Source organism: Triturus cristatus, chromosome 2_2 (genome assembly GCF_964204655.1).
Source record: "Triturus cristatus chromosome 2_2, aTriCri1.1, whole genome shotgun sequence".
Classification (NCBI taxonomy): Eukaryota; Metazoa; Chordata; class Amphibia; order Caudata; family Salamandridae; genus Triturus; species Triturus cristatus.
This window is the reverse complement of record NC_140582.1, coordinates 1222737869-1222754635: the sequence shown is the minus strand read 5'-3', so window position 1 is coordinate 1222754635 and position 16767 is coordinate 1222737869. Positions and strand designations below refer to the sequence as shown.

Genomic DNA, 16767 nt, shown 5'->3' with positions numbered 1-16767 from the left:
CCACTCCAGTAAGTGCAATAGTAGGGAAAGCGTTGGATAGCGGGAGGGTAAAAATTACTATTCGCACTCCAGAGAATGCAACAGTAGGGAAAGCGTTGGATAGCGTGAGAGTAAAAATTACTATTCCCACTCCAAAGAGTGAAACAGTAGGGAAAGCGTTGGATAGCGTAGGGGTAAAAATTACTATTACCACTCCAGAGAGTGCAACAGTAGGGAGAGCATTGGATAGCGGGAGGCTAAAATTTACTATTCCCACTCCAGTGAGTGCAACAGTAGGGAAAGCGTTGGATAGCGTAGGGGTAAAAATTACTATTCCCACTCCAGAGAGTGCAACAGTAGGGAAAGCATTGGATAGCGTAGGGATAAAAATTACTATTCCCACTCCAGAGAGTGCAACAGTAGGGAAAGCATTGGATAGCGTAGGGATAAAAATTACTATTCCCACTCCAGAGAGTGCAACAGTAGGGAAAGCGTTGGATAGCGGGAGTGTCAAATTTACTATTCCCACTCCAGTGAGTGCAACAGTAGGCAAAGCGTTTGGATAGCGGTAGGGTAAAAATTACTATTCCCACTCCAGAGAATGTAACAGTAGGGAAAGCGTTGGATAGCGGGAGGGTAAAAATTACAATTCCCACTCCAGAGAATACAACAGTACGGAAAGCGTTGGATAGCGTAGGGGTAAAAATTACTATTCCCACTCCAGTGAGTGCAACAGTAGGGAAAGCATTGGATAGCGTAGGGGTAAAAATTACTATTCCCACTCCAGAGAATGCAACAGTAGGGAAAGCGTTGGATAGCGTAGGGATAAAAATTACTATTCCCACTCCAGAGAGTGCAACAGTAGGGAAAGCGTTGGATAGCGTAGGGGTAAAAATTACTATTCCCACTCCAGTGAGTGCAACAGTAGGGAAAGCATTGGATAGCGTAGGGGTAAAAATTACTATTCCCACTCCAGAGAGTGCAACAGTAGGGAAAGCGTTGGATAGCGTAGGGATAAAAATTACTATTCCCACTCCAGAGAGTGCAACAGTAGGGAAAGCATTGGATAGCGTAGGGTAAAATTTACTATTCCCACTCCAGAGAGTGCAACAGTAGGGAAAGCGTTGCAAGGCAGAAGGGTAAAAATTACTATTCCCACTCAAGTAAGTGCAAAAGTAGGGAAAATAAAATATTAATATTTTGTTAACAATTAATTAATTATTAGTACCAAAACAAGTATTACAATTAATTACCAATCACACAAGATTTAATAATTGATTATTTATAAATACCAATATATTTTTGTTTAATTAATTACCTATTAATAATTAATTACCAACCAATTGTTTTTCAATAACAAACATTAATAAATGCTAATAATACCAATTAATCATTAATTAATAAAATATTGATTAACGATATACACAAATTATTTAAATAATCAATTTTTCACAATTACATTACTTCTCACCATATTCCCCTATAAACACACTATCCACTACAAATATTAAATAAATACAACATAATTATCAATTAAACAATTAATACAAATTAATTACCAATTAATACTAATTATTTACCAATTAATAATTAATCAACAACCAATTAATGTTCAATACCAATTAATAATTAACTAATAACAATTAAATTACTTCCCACCCTATTCGCCTATAAACCAACAACCCGCTACAGAAGTAAAACGCAAAATTAAATTAAAAATTATTAATAATTCCAATAAATTATTGTTTTATGTATTATAATTAAATTACTTCCCACCCTACTCCCCTATAAACCCACAACCCGCTACGGAATTAAATTACACAAAAATAAAATAACATAAAATTCATTACTTTAAAAATATTCTAACATACATTACAATATTAATACATACTTTTAACACATATACTAACACTTAAAACACTATAAAAAATTCGATATTTTTAACAACTATATTATGACTGTCGATATTACTTACTTCTATATTATTGCAATCGATATTTCTTACCTGTTTTTCGATATTCTTCACCACTATATTTTGGCAATTCGATATTCTGTCCATTCTATATTTAAAACTCGATATTCTGTCCACTCGATAGTTTTTTTTCGATATTACGTCTATTTATCCCCTGTGTGGTGTATTGTGCTGCTGCAAACCCTAATGCCTGCCCTGCAGGGTCAGTTTGGTGCACCTCTCCATGTCCCTCCTGTCCTCTGTTATCCAAGTCCATGTCCCTACCCCATTTCCTTCCATGATCCAATGTACCATACTTGCGAACATTTTGAACTTGGTAAGAGGGAGATTTTGAAAAAAACTGGGGTATTGATTTTCCCCTTTGAGTTACATTGAAAAAGAGGAGATTGTAGACAGGAGACAGATCAAATAAAGCCCATTTGAGCTTAAAAACATTGGACGTTTCCTGGCTGAATCAGGTCTGTTGGCATGTATGGTTGTACTACCATTGCCTCTTCCTTCTGCCCACAATGGTCTATTACATTGCCACAGCCTCTCTTGCAAGTCCTGTATTGTTGGTTTGTTGCCCCTGCCCCCCTTTCCACTGCCCTCCATAGTCTGTTGTGCTGCCACGGCCCTTCCTGCTAAATCAATGTGGTTAAATTGTTGCCTTTGCACCCTCCTACCTGCCTTCAATTTTCAGAGTCCGTGCCCCTGGCTCTCAACAGTGTGGAACGCCTGACGTCATCTTGATGTAATCAAAACTGTAATACCTAGAGCATTTCCTTTAGAAATTGCATATATGAGAGGGTCTTATTGGCATCAAAATTATGGTTAGTGCTCTAAAAGACTAAAATAAGGACATATTTTCTGAGTTTTTAAATAGCGACAAAGCACTTTTAAATTATTTGTTATCTTTATGTTTTTTTATCCAGTTGACCACTTGATTAAATGTTGCACTTAGGGGAGAGGATGTGGTGTTACTTCCAGAACTGCAGACTTTGCAACTGGGGAACCAGGTTGGAGTTTCTGCTTCAGCTCGACATTCTGTGATTCTGGTCAAATTACTTAGTCTCCCCATGTCTACAACCAAAATGAATTTGTTCTTGTGTGATGTAACCAATGCTCATGTAAAGCACTCCAATACCTGACAAGTCTGCACTATATAACACTGCAAAAACACAAAATAATAAGTGTTTTGCACACTTCTGTCATTGGGCTATATTTGGGCTACATCTGGGTGATTTTGGGCTACATTTGGGCTCTTTTGTCTCCGGTGGCCATCTTGGGAGATTTATTTGTTATGAAGTTTCATAATTTCCTCATGTACTGCAGTCTCCTCAGTAGGAAATGCTTTCAGTTTTTTACTTTGATTCCATCATGAAGGTATTCAGATATGTCACACATTTGCCATAAATTCTGAATGTTAGCACTCTAGTTGCTCATTAGATCACTGTAGTAAAACTACTGTTCACCATGGAAGTCTGCTCCTGGTATTAAAAGTGCATGTTTCAGTCTGCATGTCAGAAGTTTTTAATGAAATAGAAGAGGATTTGAGAAGTCACTCAAAATGTGCCCTCATTTTCTTTCTTCAGCATTAATCATAATTTCTATGGCAAAATGAACCCCCTCATTGTGTTCCTTTTTAAATTAAATGTTTTAAGTGTTACCAGTTTATTCCAATCAAGATGGCTTCAGGTGTGCCATACTTTTGTCATAATGAAGACAGTAAGCGCTCTAGTTGTTCTTTGGAACACTCTGGGAAGCTGCAGTAGAACACAAAGGAATCAACTGACAGTCTCTGCCCTTGTTGGATGTACATGTTTTACTGAGAATGTCAGACTTCATTCTCACATGACTGAGAAAGATAATGTGAATTTACAGAAAATAAGCTCTCAGTTTAGCTTATAGATCACCTTCCAAACCTCTGTGGGAAAAGCATGAGAAAATATTTTTCTCTCAATCATGATATCCCAGCAGAAGGCTTTTTCACATGGTGAAATCACCTTAGAACATACCACAATTCCTAAAATGAGTATGGTACCATCAACAAATGATTTATAATGTAACTAAAGTCTTAAAACCTTCTATTAACTGCAATGCTTTTTAATGAGGTGCTATCATGTATATTGGTCCCAAGATGGCTGCCAACACTTCTTGGATGAAGTGCTGACAGCCAATCAGATCTCAGGATGAGATGTGTGGTTAGGCTCCGCCCACATATATATATGATTTTACTTTTGATTTTCTCAGGAACTACTGAACAGATTGACACCAGACCTGCAAAAGGCACATCCCTGAGCTGAGGACTACCTCTCTGCCAAATTTCAAGTAATTCTGTTCAGCCGTTCGGGCTGTACCTTGGACTGAAGGTCCCTATGGAAAATTGCATGGGGAAAACGCGTTTTGGGACCCCCCTTTTTTCTCAGCCCCCGCTTGACGAATCCCCCCGAGACTTTCAGGGTAGGAGCGGAGCGGAGCGCCCCACCTATTTTGAAAATTTCGCGAGGATTCGTCAACCGGCGCCAAAGTTATTCCAAATAGAATGTTGCGGATTTCCTATGGAACACGGTCCTAACTATAACTATCTACTGGCGACCGCCAGTAGATTATATATATATATATGTATATATATATATACACACACACACACACATGTACATATATCAGTAACAAAGATCTTTATTTCGGCCACTAGGGCCATTAGAGCACAAGTAAAACAAATACAATACGTTACATACAAATTGCTGGCGATATCTGAGATTTTGGATTGGCGAGGTCAGCTCCTCTTGTCGCTAGCCTAGAAAGGTTTGTACAATATATACACAGCGTATGGCCTTTGCATTAGCCGCAAAGTAAAAATCAATAAAGTGCATATGCATGAACAATGGGGTGATTTAAAAAAAAAAAAGATCAATTTCATTCAGATATGGTAACTTAAAAAGGAGAAAATAGAATGCCTTTGGGTAGAAAGGTATCCAATTGTGATGTATAAAAAACAATTTAATTAAAAAAGACAGTGACAATGTCAGGATAAAAATGTGGGCATAAAAATTTAAGAAAGATCCATTAAATCCAGGAACCCGCCGCCTTATCTTGCAATTTCTGAGAGCGAGAGAATGCATATTCAAAGCTTCATCCATAATAAGATTGTAGCTTGTAATTAGGGCCATACATGTTAGACAGGCCTCAGGTGGGACAGGGGCTAGCGAGTTTACAAGGAAAAAAAGCCTAGACTGTTTACAACAATTGGTATGAAAAGAGAGAGAGAGAAGAAAAAAAAAAGACAATTTAAGAAGTACAGCGATTCATAAAACACTAATTGTTTAAAATAGTGCTAAACATAGGGAACACCATTTATTTCATTCATTTTAAGAGGGAAAGTACAGGGCCTGATTGTCATAATGCATAGTGGTATTGTCATAATGCATAGTGGTGTACTGGGGGTTGGCCTATGGGCTCTTCTTTAAGATAGCCCTACGAGTACACCACATAGAATACAAAAAACGCGAGATGAAGAACACAATGGGCATATCGGTATCGTACTTAACTAACCTTAACTTAAGTAACCTAAACACCTCGTAACAGTGTCTGGACCTCAGGTTCCTGCACAAATGTAGCAGCCAACGGGACCTTGACCTCCTATAGCCTTGGCAGAAGAATAGCACATGAATTTCAGTTTCCTCTGCATGCTCGCACTCTGGGCTAGCCAGATTGGTGGCGCCCGTCCACTTGTTGGTAAATGATCGGAGCAGCAGAACCCCATGTCAGAATTGGAGGAATAGCTTTTTCGCAAGGAGTGGCTGAATATCGTCTAACACCAATTCTAGCCTGTATTGGGCTTTTACTTCCAGAAACCTAAGGGTTAAATGACCAGGCGTGGACCCCCTCCATATCTGGGCCAGTTTGTATTCTCTATAGGTCTCTAAGAGTACCTTTCTAGGGGTCACGGGGCAGGTTTCTTCTGCAGTATTCCACAAATTGCCCCTCTCCAGAACCTGGCAGGTGTTCCTAATATATGCCAACTGTGGGAGTTTTCCCGTACTTTGAAGGCCCATAACTTCTCTCAGCTCATCCCTATACGGAGCCAGTTTGGGAGTACTTCAAAGGCGCGCCAAAATAGAAGAGGTCTGAAAGCTACATCATCTGCAACAGGACTGATCCCGAGGTCCATTCTGAGGGGTGTTAGTTGGGAACTCTTCCTTACCCACTCAAAGGTCAACCAATGACAATAGTTGGTCAACCCGTTCCAGTAAATAGTTAAGTTCATCCTTTACAATGGACCTGATTTGAACTTGAAGGTCCACTACCAGGATAGCCACCCAAGGTGGCTGCTCAAGACTCACTTGCAGTAATGCCTCTGGCCCAATTACCCCCAAGTCACCGGTCGATACTTTGATCTCTGTTTGTTTTTTCCTCTGGGGTGTCAAGTTTGTGTCAAGTTTGGGTTTCCCTTTTTTTGGGCCAGCGCCCTCCGGTTGTATCTCAACAGTGTGTGTTACGCAGCCCATTGCGCATCTCCTTGGGTGGTCTGTTGGCGAGTCTAAGGCTAAGGCAGAGGGGGGACTAACAGGGTCATGGATGGTGGGAAGTAGGGCTAGATCCGGGGTTAATGAGAGGCGCCTTTTGGTCGGTTCAATTTCCGTAGCAACTGCGCCAATGGCCCTCTGTAGCATTTTGTCACTTGAGGATGGTTGTAAAGAAGGTGCAGGTTGCAAAGCAGCAGATTGATTTTTCCCCATGCATAAGTGTTTTCCGATGTTTGCTAGTAGCAGTGAAAGACTCAATCTTTTAAAGGGGTTATGGCCACAGTGGAACTTCTCAGTAGTTCGTGTTGAGGATAGTTACCCAGGGCTCAGGATTTCTTTTGGTCTATGCTGGGCTGTAGGTGTGGTGGACACATAGGGAAAAAAGAGCTTCCTGCAAGTGCTGGGAGTGGGGAGCTCACATCAGTTTGTTGGGGGCACTAACCTTATATCAGCTGCCTGGTAGAGTCACAAGCCCGGTAGAATCTGCTAACAGTACTCAAAGGGGTGGCCCAGTCTCCTTCGGGTGCTGCGGAGCCTCCCGGTGATTTTATGCACCACGGGCGCTGTGGGACTTCATTGGCGCCTCATGGCACTAGGACACTTGGGGAATGGAGTCCCCAGTCTCCGTGGCGGCACTGAAGGCAGCAGTAAGGGCTCCCGCGCTACGGGAGCCATCCGGTGATTTTATGCACCCCTGGGCGCTCTGGGACTTCATTGGCTCCTCCTGGCGCTAGGGCACTTGGGGAATGGAGTCCCCGGTCTCTGTGGTGGCACTGAAGGCAGCAGTAAGGGCTATATATATATATATAGGGGTTTTCAACGTGAAGCAATTTGGTCCCAAAATCTCTAATATTTGTATTGTTAGCTTCACAAACATTGCATCATGGGACTTTTAGTCCCAAGTGTTTGTCCTGTAATCAGCATAGTGAAAAAGAACAAACTCAGGCGTCCCTCCACCACTGTGACCGGTGTCCCTTTCCCCGTCCCCCGTCCTCCTCCCTCAAACCTTTCCCCAGCAGCACCCTCTGGGCCATGGGTACTCACATGCTCATCCTAGACTGCAACCTCTGTGGCCATCCACCACTCGTCTTGTCCCTATTTGGTGTCCTCTATCTCCTGGCAGGGACTCCGCCGCTGCTTCAGGACGTCGGCTCCCATAGCGGCTTCCTCATCAGGTGGACACATCTTCTCCTCCACGGGCGAAGTCGACATCCCTCTTCTCTTGAGCACAGGTTCCCTTCGCTCCTCCTGGGATCTCCCAATCTTGTTCCTTCTTTCTCTCTTTTCTGGGGTCAGAGCTTCCTTTTCCTCTCCCGTGACGATCTCCCATTGGCCAATCTTTAAGGGGCCTTTTTTAAGAGGCAGTCTCTCGTTTCGGTATTGAATGTAAGAGTCAACTTGATTTCTTTATTCCAGGTACGACTGCGTCGAGGAACACCATCGGGCTGCTGATCACAAGGAGGACCGACAGAAGAGGACACCCAGGAAAATGAGTTCTCACGGCCCCTAAATTCAGTATTTAGGTGGCACCCCAAGATCTGGACATCAGATTCAAAGGACCAAAGAATACCAGGACAAAGAAGACCTGCTGCAAAAGAACTGAAGCCCTGCTGCAGAAGAAAAAGGTGCCAAACCCTGCCTGCTGCTTGAAGAACTCAACATTGCTACCTGCTATGCCGTCCTGAACCTGAAAGGACATCAAGAACCCCGGAGCACCTCCAGTCCAGGTAAAGTCTTAAGAAGCTCCATTGGAGTGAAGGTATCACTCCCCTGTACACAGCAGGCACCAATCCCGTGAAGTCCAGTTTGTTGACTTGCTGCTCTCCGACGACCTTGACACAGCACCAAAGTAGGAAAAAGTACAACAGCTCCAGAGGATCAGATCTGTCTCCCCATCAGGTTTGGAGACACCAGGACCTACCGGAGCCGTGGCATACCAATACCCGGGGTACTGGACCCCCAACGGTAAACACTAAGAAGAAGAGTCCACACCAGACTCCCTAAGCACCAGAAGCAATGACAAGTCAAGTGATGTTGAGAAACCTGAGACCCACTTCCTCAGTGGCCTAGATGTCCCAAGATCAGCTGTCCAAATTGCCTGCTCCTGACCTCAAGGACCTCAAGAAGCACGCAGCCGGCTGACCTGTTCACTCAGCACCAGGCCCCACTAGCCCCGGCACCAAATAACCAGCTGTGCCCAAGCACTTGCGACTTCCTCCCTCCAAGGAGATCCACCGGACTCACCTGTAGGTCCTCCTGTGCAGTGTACTTTCAAGTGGCCCCCTTTGACTTTGCGCATCAGCTTCCAAGACCCTCACCTCTCTTCTCCTGGCCGATTCGGGACGCTCCAGAACTTTTCTTGCTGGGACTTTGGACCTAGTCCAGACATCGAGCTAAAACAAGGTGTACTTCGTGAAAGCATTGCCTGAATTTATTTGCATTTTTCTACTTCTGTCCCATTACTGTCAATAGTGCGTAATTGCACACAAAAGTAATATATTTTCCGAACTTTGAAAAATCGTAACTCCATAAGTACCTACCTTAGAACTGTGTTCATAGTCTTCAAAATACATAATTGATATTAATTTTATTAATTGGTCTCAGATTTATTCTTGAGAGTGTGTCTCATTTATTGCCTCTGTGAGCACAACACCTCTGTACCCGGACGCCCCAGAGCCTCCGAGGTGACCTATTGGTGTGGCCTTGGACCCTGCCCCATAATCACCTAAAGTCCAGGAGAAGGGTCCCATAAGCTGCTGACAAGTGCCCGATTACAATATATATTTTCCCCATAGGATAACATTAGTGTTCCAGAAATTGCACTGTCAGCTTTTGAAACAAATCAAAATTCATAACTCGAAAAGTACTTCCTTGATTCTAATGATCTTGGTATCTAAATTCATATAAAAGTATGTGTTATTTTAATAAATTGGTGTTGTATTTCTTAATTCAATGCGTTTCTCACTTGCTGCCTTTGTGTGCAAAAAATGCTTAGCAATACCCTCTGATAAGCCTAACTGCTCGCCCACACCACCACAAAAAGAGCATTAGTATTATCTACTTTTACCTCTGTATACTAATTGGGGGTTCACTGGACTCTCTATGCAGTGTACTTCATTTTAGCAAACTATACAGAGAGCCGGCTTCCTACATGTATTCCTTATGTTTCAGAGGAAAAAGAACGCATCTGATGAGCACAGATGTGAGAATATATATTCTGGATATGCAATCGGGCACCTCCATGTTGATGGACTATTACTGGCTGTGTGGCGCGTGCACCTACCCTTATCTTGTTCCTGGATGGAGGGGACTGTGTTCCCTGATCACCTTCCACACCCCGACACTAGTCATTCCTGGAGAAGAATTATAGGACTTGTACCACCACCTGTTAAGTAAAAAGACAACCTTGCTGCACCAAGCTTGTGAAAGGAGAGCTGCAGACAATTTTGGCTGAGCACAGCTCAAAGACATTCCAGATTAATTTGGACTGTTCACAGAAGCACAGCTGGGGCAGGGGGGTTGATACCCTTCTTCACCTTGCAAACAAAAGTTAATGTCTGCTGGCTACAAATAACCCAGTGAGAGATGCTCAAAATTAGTGCACTGAGCTCGGACTTAATTCTATCAAAGAAGAAATGTGAGCAATCCGCCTCATGATAATGCAGCACTGATATGTACTGGACTTAATGACCACAATGAAGAGAGAGGTGTGTGCCAACATCACAGAGAATGATATGAACAATGTAACACTGACGCTTGCCGTTCAAGCAGTGCAAAATCTACAAAGAAACATGCGCGAAGAAGGAAGTGCCCATGAGCAAGAGTGGTTTTCGAATTGGTTCTCCTGGCTCTCACAATACCTATCTGTTTTATATAAATCACTGTTGCCAGTTATCATTATGTTGCTATTGGTCTGTGGGGTTACACATTCCTTAATTACTACTAGTCTACTATGCCACCTATATACTCCTATCTACCTCTTTTGTACTGAATGGCGCAACAACTGTATATTGCAAAGCGCTCTGATACCCCCGTGGGTCATGTTTGCGCTATATAAAACTTTATAAATAAATAAATACACAATTGGGGATCACCTGCTGTAAAAATGCAGTCCTCAAACTGGGAAGAATGCAGGTTCAAACGCGAGTATAAGGAACAAGTGGCTCCAAATAATGTAACTGTCAAATTTATGAGTTAGGTAGTGCAGATAAAGAATCAACTAGCAAGGGGAATATTAATATGGAAATCGATGCATTCAACAATGAAAATTAAATCTCATCCTTATTACCAGGCTCGCCCGTTGTTAACTCTACATCAACCTTGACTAGCAAATACGTAGGCAAATAGGCCCTGAGACCAATGCCCGGGAGTGCTGATTGATAAGTTACAGGTGGGAGGGTGCGCAACTTGCAGGCAAATGCGATCCCACAGGTAGGCGCAGCAACATTACAAGGGTCAAGGGAGATTACCCAATAAAGCAAACATGGCTGGAAAGGGTACGCGTGCTCCTAAAATAACATAAAAAGTCAGATGCATTATGAGTTAGGAACACATAGCCAATCCAGACCTAGTGCACACAGTGAACATGCGCTCCCCATGCCGTACATCTCGATACGTTATCACCTGGTCATATTGTGTCCAAGCGAGGTCGAAACACACCTGTGGTAACCATCAAACAATTCATTTACAACTCCAAAGGCAGCAACCATCATTCCTCACCATATATGGTAAGATGGAAACTTTTATTACCCATCATTTTTTGTATAAAAGTAGGACGCATACTCATTGTAAATTGACACAATCCTCAGACCTTGTGCCTGCAACTGTTCTCCCAGCTGTAATGTTTAATTAAACAAACTGTTCCTGTTTTGCCATATGCCTCTTGTCTTTTGTTATTTAAGGGATTTTCGAACTCAAGCAACAAAGGCCCAATGTGTTGTAATTGCTTGTTCTGTTTGCCCTACGCATGTGTTGTGCAGGAGGGACAATTCACCTCAAGGGTCCGTGCCATTGCTACTACAATGCTGATCTCCTGAGACCTGACGAAGACACTACCACACTTGATTTGAAGGGAAAGACTAGACTACAAGAAAAATAGTTTATGTTTTTTAGGGGGTTGTTCCACTCCAGATACCCTGCCTAAACATATGCCCTGTTTCGTCATTGGTGAATACCGCTACAGAATAGCCTCTGCTACGGGGGCAGTGTGGTGGATGAAATTCTACTGGAGAATATTCCACTGGCAGAGAATCTTCCAAATGAGAATTTCTCATTGCCATCCACTTCTAGATCCAACTTATTGCTACAACCTCCAGACTATGTCAAGGTTAGCTTTGAATCTGCTCCATAATCACACACAAATACATTTCTTAATTCTGAATGCTTGAAGTAAATATTGGTATTTTTGGGCATTATGAGAGCTTGAACTAGATGGAAATTGGTCATAAATTGAAAGTTGTACTAAACAGGGGTCCCCAAAATATGTCTTCCTGGGGCCCTAAGAATCCTTTAGACAGGCCTGGCTGCTGCAGCTGCAACTTGAACTGTCGCTCATTTCAATCCAACTTCCATCTCACTGCCAAGAGAAGCTTTCATTTGAAAAGACTTCCAACGCCTGAGGCTTGTCACTAGTGCCAAGTCAAGACCAAGATCACAACTAGGATGCAAACAGAGAGTCAACCCCAACCCACTCCTCCCCCCCAGGCATAGAGCTGAATCCAAAGCTGTCTTCCCATGGCTGCCATTGAGTGCAGCCCCCTTGAGGTCTGTAACCTCCGCGAACAAAGTGCCATAGGGTGCCCTCCCCATGGTGGATCTCAGCCCCGAGAGCCTAGGTACTTGTGATGCAGCATCTTGCTACCACAACTGTTTCCCCTTTGGTGTCAGTAATCCAGACCCCTCCTTATTCCCCACTGGCCACTGTTGTCTACAGTATATCTGCCATTTGGCTGTCACACACTCCCGAGACCATGGACCTGTGACCCTCTGCCATTGCAGCAGCATCTGAGCAACCTTTTTATGTGACTGCTGAAAACCAAGAGTGAATGCCTCTTGTGGTGATGCTCACCTGCTCTAAGTGGGGTCCTTGCTAACCAGTGAACGACTCGTTTCAGATTCCTGCACCACGATCAGTACCAGAGCCCTGCATCTTTGTCGCTGCCTAAAGCATTGATTGTCTTGTGGGCCCTTCAAGAACTGAGTTCTAAACTCTTTCCTGCTACCACTGTCAAGAAAGCCCTGTGGGATGTATAAAATTAAGGTACTCGAAAGTAACAAACAGCCTTTACGCCAAGATGTCATGCTAGGAGCTACAGTATCAAGTTTTCTTGAGTACACTCACTTAACAGAAATAAATAATTACTTTGTTAACAAAAGGCACAAAGCTTCCTAAATATTCATAGTATTGCAAGAGATATATTCTGTAAACTAACTGGACCTTCTACCATTCTTCAGGGATAAACTTTTTCCTTCCGACATCTCTACATAGTGAACGTCAAAGTCTTAGGAAAAGGTACTTGGCAATTCAGTGAGCTTGTAGGAGTATATGTGTGACACAAGGTACAGCTGCAGTATTTGTTGAAAGAATTGTTAGTGCCCCCATTGTTCCTGAAGTCGATTTTATCATGAGTCGTAGCAACATGATTCCTTGTATGATGCAAACTCAAACCAAGTGGAATGATGCTGAGATTACAATTATACATGTAACTAGGACAGAAGCGTGCGTCCAACAAAGGTGCCTGACTACCCCACTTACCTGTAGGACTAATGTGGCCACTTTCATGATGGTTGCATGACTTACCATTGATCTGTAAATTTATTGTATTCTTTCCATCTTTTGTATTAATTCCATCTTTTGTATTAATTCCATCTTTTGCATTCAGTCCATCTTTTGCATTCAGTCCATCTTTTGCATTCAGTCCATCTGCTGCATTCAGTCCATCTGCTGCATTCAGTCCATCTGCTGCATTCAGTCCATCTTTTGTATTAAGTGTATCTTTGGTTTTCATTCCATATTTGGTTTTCAGTCCATCTTTTGTATTCAGTCCATCTTTTGTATTCAGTCCATCTTTAGTTTTCAGTCCATCATTTGTATTCAGTCCATCATTTGTATTCAGTCCATTATTTGTATTCAGATCATCGTTTTTATTAATTCCATCATTTGCTATCAGTCCATCTTTTGTATTCAGTCCATCTTTTGTATTCAGTCCATCTTTTGTATTCAGTCCATCTTTTGTATTCATTCCATCTTTTGTATTCATTCCATCTTTTCTATTCAGTTCATCTTGGTTATTCAGTCCATCTGCTGTATTCAGTCCATCTGCTGTATTCAGTCCATTCTTTGCATTCAGGCCATCGTTTGTATTCAGGCCATCGTTTGTATTCAGGCCATCGTTTGTATTCAGGCCATCGTTTGTATTCAGGCTATCGTTTGTATTCAGGCCATCGTTTGTATTCAGGCCATCATTTGTATTCAGTTTATCTTGGTTATTCAGTCCATATGTTGTATTCAGTCCATCTGTTGTATTCAGTCCATCTGTTGTTTTGAGCCCATCTTTTGAATTATATCCAACTTTTGTATTCAGTCCATCTTTTGTATTCATTCCATTGTTTGTATTCAGGCCATCGTTTGTATTCAGGCCATCGTTTGTATTCAGGCCATCGTTTGTATTCAGGCCATCGTTTGTATTCAGGCCATCGTTTGTATTCAGGCCATCGTTTGTATTCAGGCCATCGTTTGTATTCAGGCCATCGTTTGTATTCAGGCCATCGTTTGTATTCAGGCCATCGTTTGTATTCAGGCCATCGTTTGTATTCAGGCCATCGTTTGTATTCAGGCCATCGTTTGTATTCAGGCCATCGTTTGTATTCAGTTTATCTTGGTTATTCAGTCCATCTGTTGTATTCAGTCCATCTGTTGTATTCATTCCATCTGTTGTATTCAGTCCACCTGTTGTTTTGAGCCCATCTTTTGAATTATATCCAACTTTTGTATTCAGTCCATCTTTTCTATTCATTCCATTGTTTGTATTCAGGCCATCGTTTGTATTCAGGCCATCGTTTGTATTCAGGCCATCGTTTGTATTCAGGCCATCGTTTGTATTCAGGCCATCGTTTGTATTCAGGCCATCGTTTGTATTTAGTCCATCGTTTGTATTCAGGCCATCGTTTGTATTCAGTTTATCTTGGTTATTCAGTCCATCTGTTGTATTCAGTCCATCTGTTGTATTCAGTCCATCTGTTGTATTCAGTCCATCTGTTGTATTCAGTCCATCTGTTGTATTCAGTCCATTGTTTGTATTCATTAAATCTATTGTATACAGTCCATCGTTTGTATTTAGTCCATCTTTTGCATCCATTTCATCTTTTGTGTCCAGTCCATCTTCGGTTTTCATTCCACTATTTGTATTCATTCCACTATTTGTATTCATTCCATCTTTTATATTCATTTCATCTTTCGTATTCATTCCATCTTTTGTATTCATTCCATCTTTTGTATTCATTCCATCTTTTGGATTCATTCCATCTTTTGGATTCATTTCATCTTTTGGATTCATTTCATCTTTTGGATTCATTTCATCTTTTGGATTCATTTCATCTTTTGGATTCATTTCATCTTTGGTATTCATTTCATCTTTGGTATTCATTTCATCTTTGGTATTCATTCCATCTTTGGTATTCATTCCATCTTTCGTATTCATTCCATCTTTTGTATCCAGTCTAACTTTTGTATTCATTCCATCTTTTGTATTCATTCCATCTTTTGTATTCATTCCATCTTTTGGATTCATTTCATCTTTTGGATTCATTTCATCTTTTGGATTCATTTCATCTTTGGTATTCATTCCATCTTTGGTATTCATTCCATCTTTGATATTCATTCCATCTTTGATATTCATTCCATCTTTTGTATTAATTCCATCTTTTGTATTCATTCCATCTTTTGTATTCATTCCATCTTTTGTAATCTTCTTTTTGTAGGATGTCCACGCACCCAGCTGGAAGTTAGTCTGGAAAACAATATTATCAAATATAATCAAATTATCTGTTGATATTAAATGTTCACTGATCAGTTAAGCAAATTTTTTACACTGCACTGCATGGGACAGGGACTGAAGTAGGCCTGTAGTGAGTGTAACCAAACAGTGCTCCTAATTTGACTCCTTAATGCGCATGCTCTTAACGTTTCTATTAAGCTTTTTCCTCCCTTCTCAGAGCCTTTACCATAGATGTGCCTAATTTATACATGTATTATCAATGGGAACTAGCCTCAAAGGGCATAGGGATAGTGTGCTTGTACGGAAGAAAGAAATATTATTTCTTTTGAAAGCCCTCACCCACCAACCTAGTTGGTGGCACGCTTCATCATCGGGCTCCACCCGGTGACACCGAATCTGTTCCGGGTGTGCTTCAATGCCTGTTTACAGCAGAGCTGGTTTCGTGGTGAATGAGTGTGCAGTGATAGCGTGTGAGTATGAATTAAAAACTGTCCTCGGGTCCCAATTCCTATACTAGGTCATTTTATTAGCGGGCCCTTGGCAGTGTTAAAAATAAGGCAATGGATGTGTTGTGGAGTTATCTAAGGTCTCCCACAGGATGTATGACGTTACAACGCACACTTTTACAACGCATGCACTTACAACGCATTTTTTACAACGCATAATCCATTACAACGCACTACACTTACAACGCATGACACTACAACGCATTTTAAAAAAATACCTTTACAACGCATACCATTACAACGCATAATATAACATTGCATTTAAGGTAAGTATTAGATAGTATAGGGGTAAAAATTACTTTTCTAACTCCAGGGGGTGCAACAGTAGGGTAAGTGTTGGATAGTATAGGGGTAAAAATTACTATTCTAACTCCAGGGGGTGCAACAGTAGGGTAAGTGTTGGATAGTATAGGGGTAAAAATTACTATTCTAACTCCAGGGGGTGCAACAGTAGGGCAAGTGTTGGATAGTATAGGGGTAAAAATTACTATTCTAACTCCAGGGGGTGCAACAGTAGGGCAAGTGTTGGATAGTATAGGGGTAAAAATTACTATTCTAACTCCAGGGGGTGCAACAGTAGGGCAAGTGTTGGATAGTATAGGGGTAAACATTACTATTCTAACTCCAGGGGGTGCAACAGTAGGGCAAGTGTTGGATAGTATAGGGGTACAAATTACTATTCTAACTCCAGGGGGTGCAACAGTAGGGCAAGTGTTGGATAGTATAGGGGTACAAATTACTATTCTAACTCCAGGGGGTGCAACAGTAGGGCAAGTGTTGGATAGTATAGGGGTACAAATTACTAT

General features: G+C 41.6%; 1 protein-coding gene across 1 annotated transcript in view; it reads right to left on the bottom strand.

Annotated features, from left to right (window-relative positions):
• LOC146863443 (uncharacterized) overlaps positions 1-16767 on the bottom strand; it is a 265763-nt gene that overhangs the window by 139910 nt on the left and 109086 nt on the right. The window contains exon 4 of the mRNA XM_085642873.1: positions 13259-15467. Coding sequence (XP_085498999.1) covers positions 13259-15467 — 2209 coding nt within the window. The remainder of the gene's footprint in view (positions 1-13258; positions 15468-16767) is intronic.